This window comes from Carcharodon carcharias, chromosome 19 (genome assembly GCF_017639515.1).
Source record: "Carcharodon carcharias isolate sCarCar2 chromosome 19, sCarCar2.pri, whole genome shotgun sequence".
NCBI lineage: Eukaryota > Metazoa > Chordata > Chondrichthyes > Lamniformes > Lamnidae > Carcharodon > Carcharodon carcharias.
In genome coordinates, this window is record NC_054485.1 from 74476174 (window position 1) to 74492318 (window position 16145).

Sequence of the window (16145 nt, forward strand, 5' to 3'; positions counted from 1 at the left end):
ATGCTAGGTATAACTCCAGCAGTTTTGTGTGTGTAGAGCAGAGGCAATGTGAGATCAACAGCAGCTGTAAGCCTCCAACTGTCTCCACGAGAGCCAAAGTGAAAAGAATCTAATTTTGAATTCTTAAGGTGAAAATGCTTTGCCTGGTGTCTGGTTAAGTCTATGAGTTGCTGTTGCCTTAATGGAGATTAGTTTGGGAATTTGTTAAAAGTTACGATAGTAGTAATTTTTAGCCATGTGTATATATATTTTAACTGGTGTAAGTTAATGAAATGTTTCACTTAGTTTAGAGAATTGGTGATCTGATTCCTGAATTTAAAGTTGCATCTCAAATTTACCACTTAAAAATTTAGGTTATGACAGTTGTTTAAAGTTTCTCTCTGGGATTTTTAAATAACTCAGCTCTATCAATTGCTCGGTCATAACAACACCCATCAATGAGCACTTCATTGGCTGTAAAGTGCTTTCAGAGGCCGAAACTTCAAGTCTTTCTTTCTGAGGGAAATGTTATGCTTCCTCTGAATTGGTAATTATAAACCCACATATTATGAAAGCATACCAGCCCACAGTGACACTGATCAGTATACTGTATACAGGACTCTTATTGTATGCTCCTGAGTGTTTCAGTGAATGTGAACACACCATGCTGGCAAATCAGGTAGTTTGGGTTAAGTTAAAAAAGTGAATTTATTGTGAGTTATAAATTTAAACAGAAAATTGATAAAAAGACAAACAACAACATAATATTCAGCTTACACCAAACTTTGAATCATCCAAAATAACAAAGCATTTGAAAATCACCAAACTAAAGCAAGGTCCAGTTCTACTCCATACTCCAGAGAGCTGGCTCATTTTACTGGCACAGCATTAAAATTCGAGCTAGGGTTTTCAGGGAAGATGTCAAGGAAATGACAGGAAGGCAGATAGTGCAGGGGTCCTTGAATACTGAATTCAGTCCTGAATACTTTTGAAATTGATGGTTGATCTGGGGAGTGCAGCCAGAGCCACATACATGGCACCTCAGCTGGTTCAGCTGTACAGGGGTACAAAGAAAACTGGAAGAGCTATAGTGATCAAAAATTCGTTAGGGGAATAGACAGACATTTCTGCAGCTGCAGACGTGAATCCAGGAAGGTATGTTGCCTCCATGATGCAGGATCAAGGATAACCCTGAACGGTTGCAAAGCACTCTGAGGCGGGGAAGGTGAACAGCCTGGGGTCATGGTCCATAATGGTACCAACATCATAGGTAGAAAGAGGGATTTTATTCTGCAGTCAGAATTTAGGGAGCTAGGTAGGAAATTAGCAAGGATAACCTCAAAGATAGTTCTCTCTGGCAGTGCCAGGCGCAAATGAGTATAGAAAGTGGAGGATAAAGCAGATGAATGTGAGGCTGGCGAGATGGAGGACTTTAGATCCCTGGGAAATTGGGATCAGTTCTGGGGAAGATGGGAACTGTACAGGTCAGATGGGTAACACCTAAACAGAACAGGGACCAATTTCCTTGCAGCGCGATTTTCTAGTACTGTTGGGGAGGGTTTAACCTAACCTGGCTGGGGTGTGGGAAGGTCATACTGGAGAGTATTAGGAGAGACAGTTAGCACTAGAGTAAAAAATAGTAAGATATTTGGTGAGGTCAGAGAAAGAGGGAAAGTAGTAAAGTCTAAATTAGGATTACAGTGCATGTATGTGAATGCACAGAACGTATTAAGTAAGATTGGTGAGTTGCCGGCGCAGATTGCCACGTGGAAATATAACGTTGTGCCTCAAAGGAGGGTGGGACTGAGTATTAAATATTCTTGGATACAAGGTGTTCAGGAAAGGTAGGGAAGGAAAGAAAGCAGGGGGGGTGGCAGTAATGATTAAAGAGAACATTGTAGAGCAGGAGAGAGAGGATGTCCCAGAGGGGTCAAGGTCAGAATCTATTTGGCAAGAGGTAAGGAACAAAAGAGATGCAATTATATTGCTCAGAGTAGTCTATAGGCCACAAACTAGTTGGAAATATGTGGAAGAACAAATTTCCAAGGAAATTACAGAGAGGTGCAAGAATTCTACAGTACTGGAAAAAAGTTAATAATCTGAACTTTAATTGTCTTAATGCAGACCGGGATAGTAGTGGTGTAAAGGGCAGAGAGGTGAAAGAGTTCCTAGTATGCGTTCAGGAGAATTTTCCATTGCAGTATGATTCCACTCCAATGGGAAAGAAGGCATTGCTGGACCTGGTTCTTGCGAATGAGGGGTCCAAATGGATCAAGTGTCAGTAGGAGAACATTTAGAGACAATACTTATTGTATCACAAGGTTTAGGTTGACTATGGAAAAAGGTAAGGAACACTCCAGAGTAAGAATAATTAACTTGGGCACAGCCAACTTCATTGCAATGAGAATGGATCTGACCAAGATAAATTGGAATCAAAGGTTGGCAAGAAAAACGGTAACTGAGAGGAGATCAGGCAGAGTCAAGGGATATTCCCATAAAAGGGAAAGATACGGCAAAGAAATCCAGAGCTCCCTGGATGGCAAAAGAGATGAGATTAAGGTGAAGAAGAAAAAGTGTGCTTATGACAGATGTCAAGTGGACAACTAAGAACCAAACTGAATATTGAAAGTTTATTGGGGAACTGGAAAAGCAAATGAGAAGCAGAGAGAGAGTATGAGACAATTTTGAAAGCTAACATAAAAGCGAATCCAAAAGTCTTCTATAGGCATATAAATAGTAAAAGGGTGGTAAAAGGAGGTGTGGGGCCAACTAGGGACCAAAAAGGGAATTAATGCATGAAAGCAGGGGGGTATGGGTGAGGTATGAAATGAATACTTTGCAACAGTCTTTACCAAGGAAGAAGATTTTGTGCAGGTCATGGTGGAATAGGAGGTCATTCAGAAACTTGAAGGATTTAAAATTGATAAGGAATTATTGGATAATCTGTCTGTACTGAAAGATGATCGGAACCAGGACCATATGAGATGCATCCAAGTATACTGAGGGAAGTGAGGTTGGAATTTGTGGAGATGTTGGCTATAATTTTCCACTCTTCCTTGCCTCAGGAGAGGTGCCAGAGGACTAGAGGATTGCAAATGTTACACCCTTGTTGCAAAAAGGGGATAAATTTAATGCAGAGAAATGTGAAGTAACTTATTTTGGTAGGAAGAATTCAGAAAGACAATATAAAATAAAGGGCACAATTCTAAAAGAGGTGCAAGAGCAGAGGGACCTGGGTGTACATGTACAAAATCACAAAAGGTGGCAGGACAGGTTGAGACCGTGGTTAATAAAGCATACAGCATCCTCGTCTTTATCAATAGGGGCACAGAGTACAAAAGGAAGGAAGTATGTTAAACCTGTATAAAACATTGGTTCAGACTCAACTGGAATATTGTGTCTAGTTCTGGGCACTGCAATTTAGGAAGGATGTGAAGGCATGAGAATGCAGAGAAGATTCAAGAGAATGGTTCCATGGATGAGGAACTTCAGTTATGTAGATAGATTGGAGAAGTTGGGACTGTTCTCCTTGGAGAAGAAAAGGCTGAGAGGAGATTTGATCGAAATATTCAAAATCATGAGGGGTTTGAGCAGGGTAGTTAAAGAACAATTGCTCCCATTGATGAAATGATCGAAAACCGGAGAGCACAGATTTAAGGTAATCGGCAAAATAAGCAACAGAGACATGAAGAAAGACTTTTCACACAGCGAGTAATTAGGATCTAGAATGAACTGTCTGAGAGTGTGGTGGAGGCAGGTTCAATCAAGGAATTCAAGAGGGAATTGTATTATCTGAAAAGGAAGAATGTGCTATGGGGAGAATGCTGAGAAGTGGTACTAGATGTGAAAACTCAGTCACATTCCTCACTCCTGAAAGGTTCCTCCCCTGTGTGATTCCTTTGATGTCTCAGGAGACTCAAAGACACCACAAAAGCTTGAACACAAATCTTACACTTGAAGGATTTCTCTTCCATGTAGCTGCACTTGTGTTAACAGAGCTTGTAACAGATGTACCTTGGGTGTTAAGAGATCTTTAGAATTCCCTCCTTAAACCTCTTTGAATCTTTATCTCTCTCCCCTCCTTTAGGATCCTCCTCAAATCCCATCTCTTCAACCATATTTTTGGTCATCCCCACTCAATATCCCCTTCTCTGTCTCAGTGTTAATTTTTCTCTGATTACATCTCTATGAAACACTTTAGGATGTTTGATTATATTAAAGTGCTCTATAAATACAAGCTGTTATCTTCTCACATTCCCTCCAGTCCTCAAGATACTGACCTGGAGTACAGACTGTGGACATTGATTGGCCTCTAGTGCTCTGTTTGAGTGGCCATTCAGCATGTGTAGACCCAGACAGTGAATGTTGTGAGACAATGGAGACTGTCACAGCCGCGACACATCCTGCCCTCCCCATGACTTCCCAGTTGGGGTCACCGATGACGAACAAGATTCCTGGCTGACTCTCCCCATCCGCAGATCAGAGATGCTAAGGCTAACTGAAGTCCCTCCATTACTGCCCCAGAAATGGCTCTTCCCCTTGGTGCTTATGCTGGTAGAGCAGAAGCTGAAGCCTTTCTAACCACTGAGTAGCTGATTGCCTTCTCATTCAGAGTGAGTCAGTGAGTAACTTGTACCTGACGCTGCACTGAAAGGATGCTGAGTTTATACAGGAGCTTCTATACATATTGATGTCTTCTTTTGGTGATGTTTGGTGATCTGGTCAAAGATTAAATTGGCCTTCTTGAAGCAATTGGACTGATGGTGGGGGAGGTTTGAGACAGACACTACTGAGACAGACAGTGCTGTGGAACAACAGCTCCCCTGTGTGAGCACTGGAGGGTAAACAACACAGACAACTCTCAGTGTAATGGAAGCAGGTGACCCGGCTCCAAGTCCGTGTGGAGATGTTGGTGTATGGCGAGAGAGGAGTAGGCAAAACAATCTTGGCACACGTCACACTGGAAGGATTTGTCTCCTGTGTGGGTTCACTGATGTTTCAGGAGGTCCAACAACTGTGTGAAGGCTTATTACAGAGCTCACTCCAATAGGGTTTCTCCGCTGTGTGAGTACATCGATGTGCCATGAGACATGCTGACTGTGTGAAAACCTTGTAACAAACATCACAACTGAATAATTTCTCGCTTGTGTGACTCCTCTGATGTTGCAGAGGGTGGAAGATGTCATGAAAACTTTAAAAAATCTCACACTTTAAGGGTTACTCTCATGTGGATCCTCTAGTGGAGCAGGAGTTTCGGGAAAGATTTGTTGTAAATTTCGCACATGAATGGTTTCCCCCCATGTGGAGGCATTAGTGTCTGCAGAGGTTTGTTAACTACGAGAATGATTTGTTGCACACGGTATACGTGAATGGTTTCTCCCTACTGTGAATGCTTTGTCGTGTGTAGAGGTTCCATAATTTGCAGCACAACTCTCACATGAATGGTTACTTCCATGTGATCGCATTGGTCCTTGCCGAGGCTCCTTGTGTGTGGGAATGGTTTCTCAACAGAATGAATATGTTGGTGTTTCAACGAGATGATTTCACTGATGATTGTCCAAAGCCCTCGTTCCACACCTCACACTTGAGTGAATTGTCTGATGCCGCAGGAGGTTTGATAACTGTGCAAATGATTTGTTGCACATTTCACACCTGAATGGCTTCTCCCCAGTGTGAATGCGTTGGTGTACATGGAGATTTGCTAACCGTGAGAATAGTTTGTCGCACACCACACACCTGAATGGTTTCTGCCCTGTGTGAATTCGCTGGTGTGCACGAAGGTTTGATGACCGCGAGAATGATTTGTCACACACTTTACATGTGAATGGTTTTTCCCCTGTATGATTGCGCTGGTGTTCGAGAAGGGTATTTGACAAGGAGAATGATTTGTCGCACACCTCACATGTGAATGGTTTCGCACCTGTGTGAATGCACTGGTGTGCACGGTGGGTCGAAGACTGTGAGAAGGATTTGTCACACTCTTCACACTTGAACGGCTTCTGCCCACTGTGAATATGTCGATGTTTCACCAGCATCGATGACTGTGTGAAGGCTCGGTCGCACACCTCACACCTGAAGGGTTTCTCCCCTGTGTGAATCCGCTGGTGTCTCAGGAGGGCGGAGGATATCACAAAACCTTTATCACAAAGCTCGCACCTGAATGGTCTCACCCCTGTGTGAATGCATTGGTGCTCGCGGAGGCTTGATGACTTCGAAAATGATTTGTTACACACCTCACACACAAATGGTTTCTCTCCAGTGTGAATGCGTTGGTGTGCACGGAGGTGTGTTGACCGCGAGAAAGACTTGTCGCACACCTCACACATGAACGGTTTCTCACCTGTGTGAATGCGTTGGTGTTCATGGTGGGTTGATGACTGCGCAAATGATTTGTTGCACACCTCACACTTGAAAGGCTTCTCCCCAGTATGGATGCGTCGATGTGTCACAAGCATTGATGACTGTGTGAAGGCTCGATCGCACACCTCACACTTAAATGGTTTCTCCCCTGTGTGAATCCGCTGGTGCCTCATGAGATCAAAGGAGTGAATGAAAGCCTTCTCACAAACATCACACCTGAAGGGTTTCTCCCCTGTGTGAATCTTCTGGTGTATCAGGAGCCTCGTAGATGTCGCAAAAGCTTTATCACAAAGCTCACACTTAAAGGGCTTCTCCCCTGTGTGGATTGTCTGATGGGCTAGGAAGCTCCACATCCTTGTAAAGGATTTCTCACACACCTCACACATGAATGGTTTCTCCCCTGTGTGAATTTGTTGATGTGCACGGAGGTTTGTTAACTGTGAAAATGATTTGTCACAAACCTTGCACGTGAAGGGTTTCTCCCCTGTGTGAATGCGTTGGTGTGTGCGGAGGTGCCATAAGTCTGACATTGATTTATTGCACACCTCACACTTGAAAAGCTTCTCCCCAGTGTGGATACATTGGTGTCTCACCTGTGTCGATGACTGTGTGAAGTCTTGGTCACACACCTCACATTTGAATGGTTTCTCTTCCATTTGGCTGTGCAACAGACGCACCTTTTCTGTTAGGAGATCTTATGAGTCTTTGGATCCCTCCTCACACACCTCACACTTGAACAGCCTCTCACCTGTAGGAATGAGTCAGTGGTTCATGAGGCTCGATGAATGATTGAAGCTCTCACCACACTTGGAGCCACTCACACTTCTTCCCAGCCTCACCCTGACCAATCGCCCACAGCTGAACCTTCGAAAAGGTTGGTTGTGATGGAAGGGTCCACACCACTGACCAGTTTCAGATCTGATGATATGTCAAAGCACCCCTGACCCAACTCATTTCCAGGTGATGGTTCTCTGTGTTTAGCAATGCTGTGAAGAGATTGGATGTCTCCCCACAGTTGTGCAGTTGTTCCTTGGGTGATGGTCAGGATCTATCTGCGGTGTCTATCCCCTCTGTATTCTCTGGTGTAGTATGGTGCAATCCTTCTGTAAAACAGGAAAAGGAAACATGATTTCCTCCAACTCCCTCTCTTCCTTAGCTGAAGAGGCTGACTCCTCAGTTAGAGACTGTTCTACAGTGAGTGCCAGTCTGCTATTCCCCTGTGTGGGGGAATCAGATACAAGTCCTTTCATTTTCCTCGTTTGACTGTCACACACCCTCTGTTTCCAGCAGGGACACTGGATAGTGACCAGGAGCAGACAATGTGGCTACTTTCTTTCCTCCACCCAGCCCCCCATCTTCCCAGGCACCGTGAGGGCAATGGAAAAGACAGTCGGGCAGAGTGTAAAACGGGCTATCAATTCACTATGAGCTCGAGTCGTGCTGGTGAAGATCAGTTTTTACCCTTAGAGTATGTGCTTAATATAAAAAACACTCAGGAAAAATGTTAATTCAAGGGAGATTTTGAAATTCCTCCCCTTGTTTTAGAAAATTATTTGAAGAAAACAAACTGGGCAGGAAGTTAGAAGCTACAAAAATATTGCTTCAGTGTAGCTGATTGAAGGGTTCTGCTTTATCCTGGGAAATTAGATACACTGCACTCGCTCAGACTGCACATCCCAAATTCAGCTATCAGCCAAAGCACTGGGCAAAACTATCAAATCCAAGCCCAGGCTTTTGGGAAAGGCTGAGGCCTTCAGGTAAAATCTTTAAAAGGCATTAAAAGACATTTCAATAAATGTCTCTCCAGGTATGGCAGACAAATTGCTTTAGATATTACAGAGATAGAGAGGGGCAAGGCCATGGACAGATTTGAAAACAAGTGTTAGAATTTTAAAATCGAGCTGTTCCTTGATCAGGAGCCAGTGTAGATCAGCGAGCACAGGGGTGATTGGGGAATGGGTCTTGGTGTCAGTTAGGACATGGGCTGCAGAGTTTTGGAGGAGCTTAAGTTTATAGTACAATATGCAGCCTGGAGAGCAATGGAATAGTTGAGTCTAGAGCCAAAAATGTATGGATGAGGGTTTCAGCAGCAGATGAGCTGGGGCAGCACATCACTGGTGTCTCATGTGAGTGGGGCTGGCACCTATTCCTATGCACGGTGTCCCTATTCCTGACCAACATAGGGAAATGACATTGAGAGCCAGGGATGGTAACAGACAACCTTTCATAGAATCATACAGAATCATAGACTAGTAGTGCTGCACTTCAGAGGTGCTGTCTTTCAGATGAGATCTCAAACAAGGCCCCTTCTGCTCTCTCTAAGGTGTGTGTAAAAGATCCCATGGCACTATTTTGAAGAATAAGGGAGTTATCCCAGGAGTCCTGACCAACATTAATCCCTCAATCAACACCACTAAAAAACAGGTTATCGGGTAGTTATCACATTGCTATTAATAGAAGATTGCTGTGCACACATTGGCTGCCATGTTTCCTAAGTTACAACTGTGATGACACTTCAAAAGTACTTCATTGGCTGTAAAGGGCTTTGGGACATCTGGTGGTCATGAAAATCTCTATATAAATGCAAGTCTTTTTATACTTTTCTGAGGAGGTTAGAGATTGGTGGGGGTGGGGGTGGGGGTGGGGGTGGTCTTAGAGGGATTTGAAAAGATGGGAAACATCCAGATCCCAAAACACAGACAGAACTGACCATTCACAGTCCACAGGATAATAACCAGCTCCCAACACACACACACACACACATACAGAACTCAACAATAGGAAATCAGTAAGAATCCTCAGACACTCTGCACCTCCCAGATAATTACACCTCACCTTCTCATATTCAGTAATGACCCATCAACAAAACTCAGCCTGTAAATCAGAAGGGAAAAGCTTCCAATAAACACACTCAATATCCAACACACAGCTCCAGTCAAACAGTTCAGCACAAAGCACCCAGTAAACAGCTCTCTCAGCTGGATCTTCTCACACAGCATAAGGGGCATTTCCACACCTGATTCCCCACAGGATAGTCAGACTGCCTGAACATTAGTGTGGATATTATGTGATGTAATTATTATAAATTCTGCTCTTTTGCTCACCATCTCCTCACTTGGTTTTCAGTCCCTACAGGAAGTGAAGCAGCTGTGGAAGAGGAAGAGGAGAGAATGGGCAGAGAGGGTGGGCTCTCTGATTGACATCCCCCACAGCCAATCCAAATATTTCTGGAGTAACATGAGTTTCCTGAAGCTTGGGAAACTGACCAGTGAAACTTTGAGCATTTAAACTTGTCATTGTCCCACCTGAATAAAACCTCACTTATTGCAGCTGTTGTCTCAGATTCCCCTGTCAAACATTTGACAGAGATTTCTAGTGTGGGAATAGCATTCCTCATCCTCGGAGTCTTTCAAACTGACAACATCCGAGTTGGATGTGTAGCCTCAGATGTGTTTGACAGCAGATCAGAGAAGGGAGACCCACAGCATCCAAGACAGCGATGACGTGCAGTGGTGGGATCAGCACATGTACAGGAGGGGCAGACGAGAGAGGGGCATTGGAAGGAGACACAGGAGAGAATCATTTATGCTGCTCTCTTCTGTTCATCCGCCTCCTATCTCTCCTTCCTTTCCTACCTACTGCCTCCTTTTCTTTCCTCCTGATCCACTTTCCTAGTTCTCGCTCCCTGCTCCTCTGTGTTACTCTCTCCTCCTCCATCTCTCTCCCCCCTATTTTTCTTCTCTAGCAATTTGCAGAAACTTGCCACTCTCATTTTTCCCATCTGGGACCATGGTCATCTCTGTCATTGGTACCAGCCTCCTGGGTGATGTTTAATAAACCAGCGTTGAGGATCACAGAAGTTCAATTTACACTTGACATAACTGACAATTTAAGTTCCTTATACAGTCAATTTCAGCTGCATTATGCTGATAAAACCAACTCAAACCAACATAAACTCTTGGCCACAATCTGTGCACTGTGGTTGTTGCATATGTTTGGAACTAGAGATAGTACCAAGTAAGTTATATGTGTATTTGTATATTAGAAATAAGCTGTAGTTTTAAGTTTAATTTTTTTTATTTGTCAGTTGAAAGGGTGAAACCTGGGTCTAGTTTCATTTAGAGTTTTTCTCTAGGAGAATGTTGCCTGCAAGTCTGTGGGTTTGTTTGTATACCTGCATTTTATTGAGGTTTTATAACCCTTGAAGTGGTTTAGGGAAGCTAAAACAAAGTAGAAAAACTGGGCTGTTGCCTAGCAACAGGGGACCCACACAGAACTCAGGGAAACATAAAGCAGTTTTAGTTCAGCTGGAATCAGGTGCCAGGAGAAGCTGGACAGGAGAGAAAGCCTGTTCCAAAGAATGAGGAAGAAAAGTCCCAAAACCAGGAGTGGAACTAGTCAAAGGAAAAGGAAAGATTTCTGAAAAAAGTCCCGTTAAGTGAAGTCAAGAGTGAGGAGCAGAGGAAAAGGCTCAAAGTTAAAATACAGAGCTGCAGGAAGCAGACTTGGAGCAAGGTGGTCTTGCAAAAAGCCAGAAGATCTGAGGAGACAGCCAAAAGTTGGTGACTACTAAGCAAGGGCTTTTGGAGCAACAGTGCCCTGCTTGGCACAGCCAAATACCCGAGAGGGTGCATGAAAGGTGAAGCCTGAATGCACACAGAGATCCGGGGGAAGGAATATTGGAAAGAGAGATCGAAATCCTGGAGGTGGACCCTTGTGGAAGGCATCCAAGAGAAAGCGTCGTTTGGGCAGACAAATCCAAAGCAAGCTCTTCGAGAGCGGAGGTTGGAAACCCTCATGTGAAAGATGGAGTTCAGTGAGACAGGGTGGCTCACGATGTGGCAAGCATCTGGGGGGAGTTGCTGAGAGATCCATAGCACCTGTTTGGGGTGGCAGCTGTCACTTGGTTTCAAAGTATGGTGTGTCTGACCACAGGTCACCTATTGGTTTACATGGAGTGGGTACTTAGTGTGAACTTTAGAGTATAAGAGCTTTTGTAACTTGTGTTATCCTTACGAATCTATATATCTGTTAAGATATTGTTGGAGTGAAGGAGTAGTGTAATATAGTTCATCATTTCTTGTTTATTAAATGTTTTATTCTTTTGTTAAAAGTTCATTAGCCGACTCCTGTGACCCAGTTCAGTATCTGCTCTCCATGTTTCTAAACAAAAAGTAAAAGTTAGGATCTATTAAGTTGGGTTCCACCCTGGGATCTGACTTTTCCAGTAGTAACATCAGTTGGGATCATAACACATATTTGTCAAGGAGTTTAACTAAAGCAAATTTTAAAAATAATTTTGTGCAACCAATTGAAGCAGTTTTATTTACAGCAATACATTGTGATCTAATTGGCTTCATGATCAATGCAGTGTGTAAACATCGACAGGATAATTTCTTCACTCATTTTACAACATGTTTGTGTTTCAATAAATGGGCAGTGAGGATGTTTGTTCAGGGAGCCCAGAGCCTGAGGAATTATTCGTGTGGCCCTGATAACAACTTTAATCCATGTTCATGGAATAATCCATCTGCAGCTGGACTTGAACCCACAACCTTGTTCTCTGAGTCAGAGGGTTGTAGGTTCAATTCCCACTCCAGGACTTGAGCACAAAAAATCATGGTTGACTCTCCAGTGCAGTACTGAGGGGTGGAAGAGATTACAGAGATAGGGACGGGAGAAGCCATGGAAGGGTCTGAAAACAAGATCAAAAATCTCACTAAAACTAACACTGAGCTTTCCTGGGAAGAGTGGGTTATTCCTCAAGTTTTATTCCTGACAGACTGTTAGAACTGTGCCTAAACAATAGAACTTTCATGCGTGAATGAAAGCAGAATGGTTAATCAGCAGTACTGATTGAAGACAATCCCTTAAGATGTCCATTCCAGCTGACACCAGGGACTTTACCACCTTTCACAGGTTCAGGAACCCAGACACTAAGACAACACTGAAACCTGCAGCTCTAACTAGTTACCACTGTAAGTCAAATTAAACTTTTAGGCTGCTAGTTTACAGGGGGAAATGCATTCTGTACACAGCCTTGGGACTTAACCCCTTAGAAACTGAATATAACACAGCAAAAACATTATCAGTCAGTCAGACCGTTATTGTCAGTCATGACTTAGTTAGTACTCTCATCTCTGAGTCAGAAGATTGTGTGTTCAGGTCTCAATTCAGAAACTGGAGCACTGAGGCTGACACTCCAGTGCAGTACTGAGAGAGTTCTGTGCTGTCAGAAGTACCACCTTCAGATGAGTTAAACAAAGGTACTGTCTGCCCTCTCAGGTGAATGCAAAAGATCCCATGGCTCTACATCATAGAAGGGCAGGGAAGTCTTCCCTGATGTCATGGTCAAATGGATCCCGCAATAAATATCACAGAAACAGGTTAGCTGGGCACTACCACATTGCTGTTTGTGAAAGCTTGCTGTGCGCAAATTGACTGCCCAGTTTCCAACATTACAACAGTGACTACAGTTCAAAAAAACACTTCATTGAATGTAAAGTGCTTTCAGATGTGTAATTTCATGAAGTTTAATAAATAAATTATTTCTTAGGGAAAAGTAATGCTTCCTGTGAACTGGAAATCACAAGCCCCCATTGATGGAGAAAGGATACCAGCTCACAGTGACAATGACCAATATATTACGTACAGGACTCTTATTGTAGGCTCATGAGTGTTTCAGTGAATAGGAGTGTTGACAAATCAGGTGGTTTTGAGTTTAGTTAAAAAAATAAATTTGTCAGATATAAATCTATGCAAAGATAGAAAAGCAGCAAACAACACAATATTTAACTTACACCATACTTTGAATTGACCAAAATTACAAAGCATTTGAAAATGACTCCAGATCTTTCCCAGAACATGAAATGAATCCTGGAAGAATGTAAGATGAACATATCACACCATTATTACACCGAGGTATGATGTGCTGAGTGAACTCAGGTCTGTAGCGACTCACCCCATTCCCTCACCATACTCAGGATAGTAGTCCTCCCAGACAGGAGAGTACAAACATTACCGATAGTATAGTCAAACACCCATCACCTGATGTTATGATGTGGCAGATGATGTGTGCCAGGTGGACATATCCACGAGGGAAACTTGGTCGCGCTATCACAACTGTTTTGCAATTTGTATTTATTACAAGATGAATACACTGAATTCAGAAGTAATAAGTCCACCAAGACCTTTAGGGATTTTAAAAATTACATTAAAATATTTATCAAAATAAAAAATGTCAAGCACATACAAAGGACTACAATTACTACTATAATAACTCCTAAAATTCCTAATTAACCTAACCTCCATTTAAGGCAACTGTCAGAAATAGATTTTAAATTTAAATCAGACTCAGCAAGTTAACACAGTACCCTGGACGGTGGAATTCCCAATGGCTTTTCTCCAGCTTCAGTTTCATAAGACAGGACACTTTCGTAAGACAGACATGCACAAATGTTGGACGCTTCATTAAGGCTTTTCACAGACTACTGTTAGGTCTTACATGGCCTTCTCCTGCATAACCTTTCATTCTCCTTTATATATGTTTCTCTCTTTTTAAAATGTAAATTCTATTGTTTCATATGTCTTTGAAACTGTATTTCCATCATAATATAAAACTTTAATGTTGCCAATGTATTATCAGTAACCTTTGGGACAAATAAACATATTCCTTAGCCTTGCTTATCTGGCTAGTTGTAAACAGACTATGATCCCTTTGAAATCCAAATATCCCTTCATTTATCTCAAAATGCAAATTCCCTTCACACTTCATACATGAAGCCAACATCCATGTTTACTCATGAGCATGTCAAGCACCTAGCTTCTTTTGATGAGTTAAAGCTTGCAGTCTACTTGACTCCAAATGTAATTAAATCACACACAAACAGACCCAGCTATAGTTATGCCCATAAACCTACTTCACAATAAACCAGAAAAATATTATGAAAATTATTATACTTTTATGAAACCTGAAGAGGATCTGTCTATAATCCACATCACCAACTAAAGCAAGGTCTGATTCTACCCCATGCCCACTCCTGAGAGCTGGCTCACTTTACTAATACTAAAACACACACACACACACACACACACATACACACATATATATATATATCAGGGGAAACTCTGTCAGAATACTACAGACAGAAGCTTCCTTAAAATGCCCGTGCTTTAGTCTGACTCCCAATTCTGATGGTCAGAAATGACACCGAACTTCAGTGGCACAGGATTGAGCTCATTTCCATCATGCAGAATTGAAGAGATCAAGAGAGGTTTGCAAGTCTGTTACAGAGTGGAAAACGACACTGCACCTGCAAATTGTAGATCATGTGTACCTATGGTCAGTTTAATTTTGACATAGAGGAGACTGAGGTAAATGAGTTTCCCATCTGGATGGTATTTAATACTGACACCAGATGGCAGTTGATATTTGATGAAGTGAATAATCACTGTCAGGTAAGTAGAATGGGGGCTATCACACAGCCTTGCTTGACACCAGTCTGGATTTTGAAGGCTTCTGTTTCAGATCTCCCACTCAAAACAGTTGCAGTCATATCATCATGAAGCAATGTCAGGATTGAGATGAAGTTTCTTGTTCATCCAAATAATGGAACACAATGCACAGAGCCTCATGATTTACTGAATTAAATGCTTTGGTTACGTTGATGAATGTAATGAAGAGTTCCTGGTGTTATTCTCGACACTTTTTTTGAATTTGTCTGGAAACAAAGTCCATGTTGGAAGTTCCTCTGGAAGGTCTGAAGCCAAGTCAAAGTTCTAAGTGATGTCTGTATCACTCGATCCATGTAGGGGACTGATGCCTGCTGGACAGGTCATTGACTTGTTTGATCGCTGATGAACATCCAACCAGCACCAAGACATCACAAGACCCAAAAGTCCAAGAGGGAGGAGGTCAATGTCTCAGCCCTAAAACAGCCCGACTGAAGAGAGGAATTCCAGGTGCAACTCAAGACCAATCTGGAAAATCTTCCCACATCCAACTCAATTTCCGAACAGTGGGGTAAAATAAAGCCATTTATTTTAATTACTGCCACTTTACTAAATCATATTCCATGCTTCATTAATGTACCTACTTTCTACAATGTTATGGTCTCCCTTTCGATTTATTTCTCAGGCCCCAATTCCTTACACCAGAATGTTCCTTCACTCTGGCTATCCAATCCTGAATATCAGTGTGCATCTTATGGGATACAATCAATATAAACTCTGCTCTTTCACTCACTGGATATTCAGTCCTGAACACTAGAATGGATCTTATGTGATACAACTTGTATGAATTCTGTTCTATCACTCACCATCTCCTCATTTGGTTTTCAGTCCCTATAGGAAGTGAACCAGTTGTGGAAGAGGAAGGGGAGAGAATGGGCAGAGTGGGTGGGCTCTCTGATTAACATATCTCGCAACCAATCGGGGACAGGATACATTGAAATCCCACCCACAGTTAAAATGTCAATCACTCGGTTTAGCCAATCATAGAAGGTGGGGCTAGGACTTCCGACATTGCTCCACCTGTATCCGTGCAAGCATTGTGAAGGCCAACTCTGATCCAGTCGGAATGACATAAATCATTCAGCATGGGGCCTCGCGCCTGTGCAGTCAGGTACGGCTGTATGGAACCAGGGGAAGACCCAGCCCATAGTGCCTGATGGGAGCCCGTGACACCCAGCATTGGGGACTTCAAATCTGAGAAAACGCAAGCCAGAGTGGCTGTCATGTGGGCGGGGCGGGAATTGGGGGAACACACCTGCAACTCCCAACCCCAGGTGGCGGGAATCAGGATCGCA

General features: G+C 42.8%; 1 protein-coding gene across 2 annotated transcripts in view; it reads right to left on the reverse strand.

The window, feature by feature from the left end:
• Positions 1-704: 704 nt before the first annotated feature.
• The window catches only part of LOC121291776 (zinc finger protein 271-like), a 50685-nt gene continuing 35244 nt past the window's right edge, over positions 705-16145 (reverse strand). Inside the window, exons 1-2 of one of the 2 annotated variants that reach the window (XM_041213320.1) lie at positions 9444-9538; positions 705-7442 (exon numbers count right to left, since the gene is read on the reverse strand). In XM_041213320.1, coding sequence (XP_041069254.1) covers positions 5523-6995 — 1473 coding nt within the window. In that variant the 5' untranslated portion in view covers positions 6996-7442; positions 9444-9538 and the 3' untranslated portion in view covers positions 705-5522. Of the gene's footprint in view, positions 7443-9443; positions 9539-16145 lie in introns of those variants that run through there. The other variant, XM_041213319.1, reaches the window with a different exon arrangement.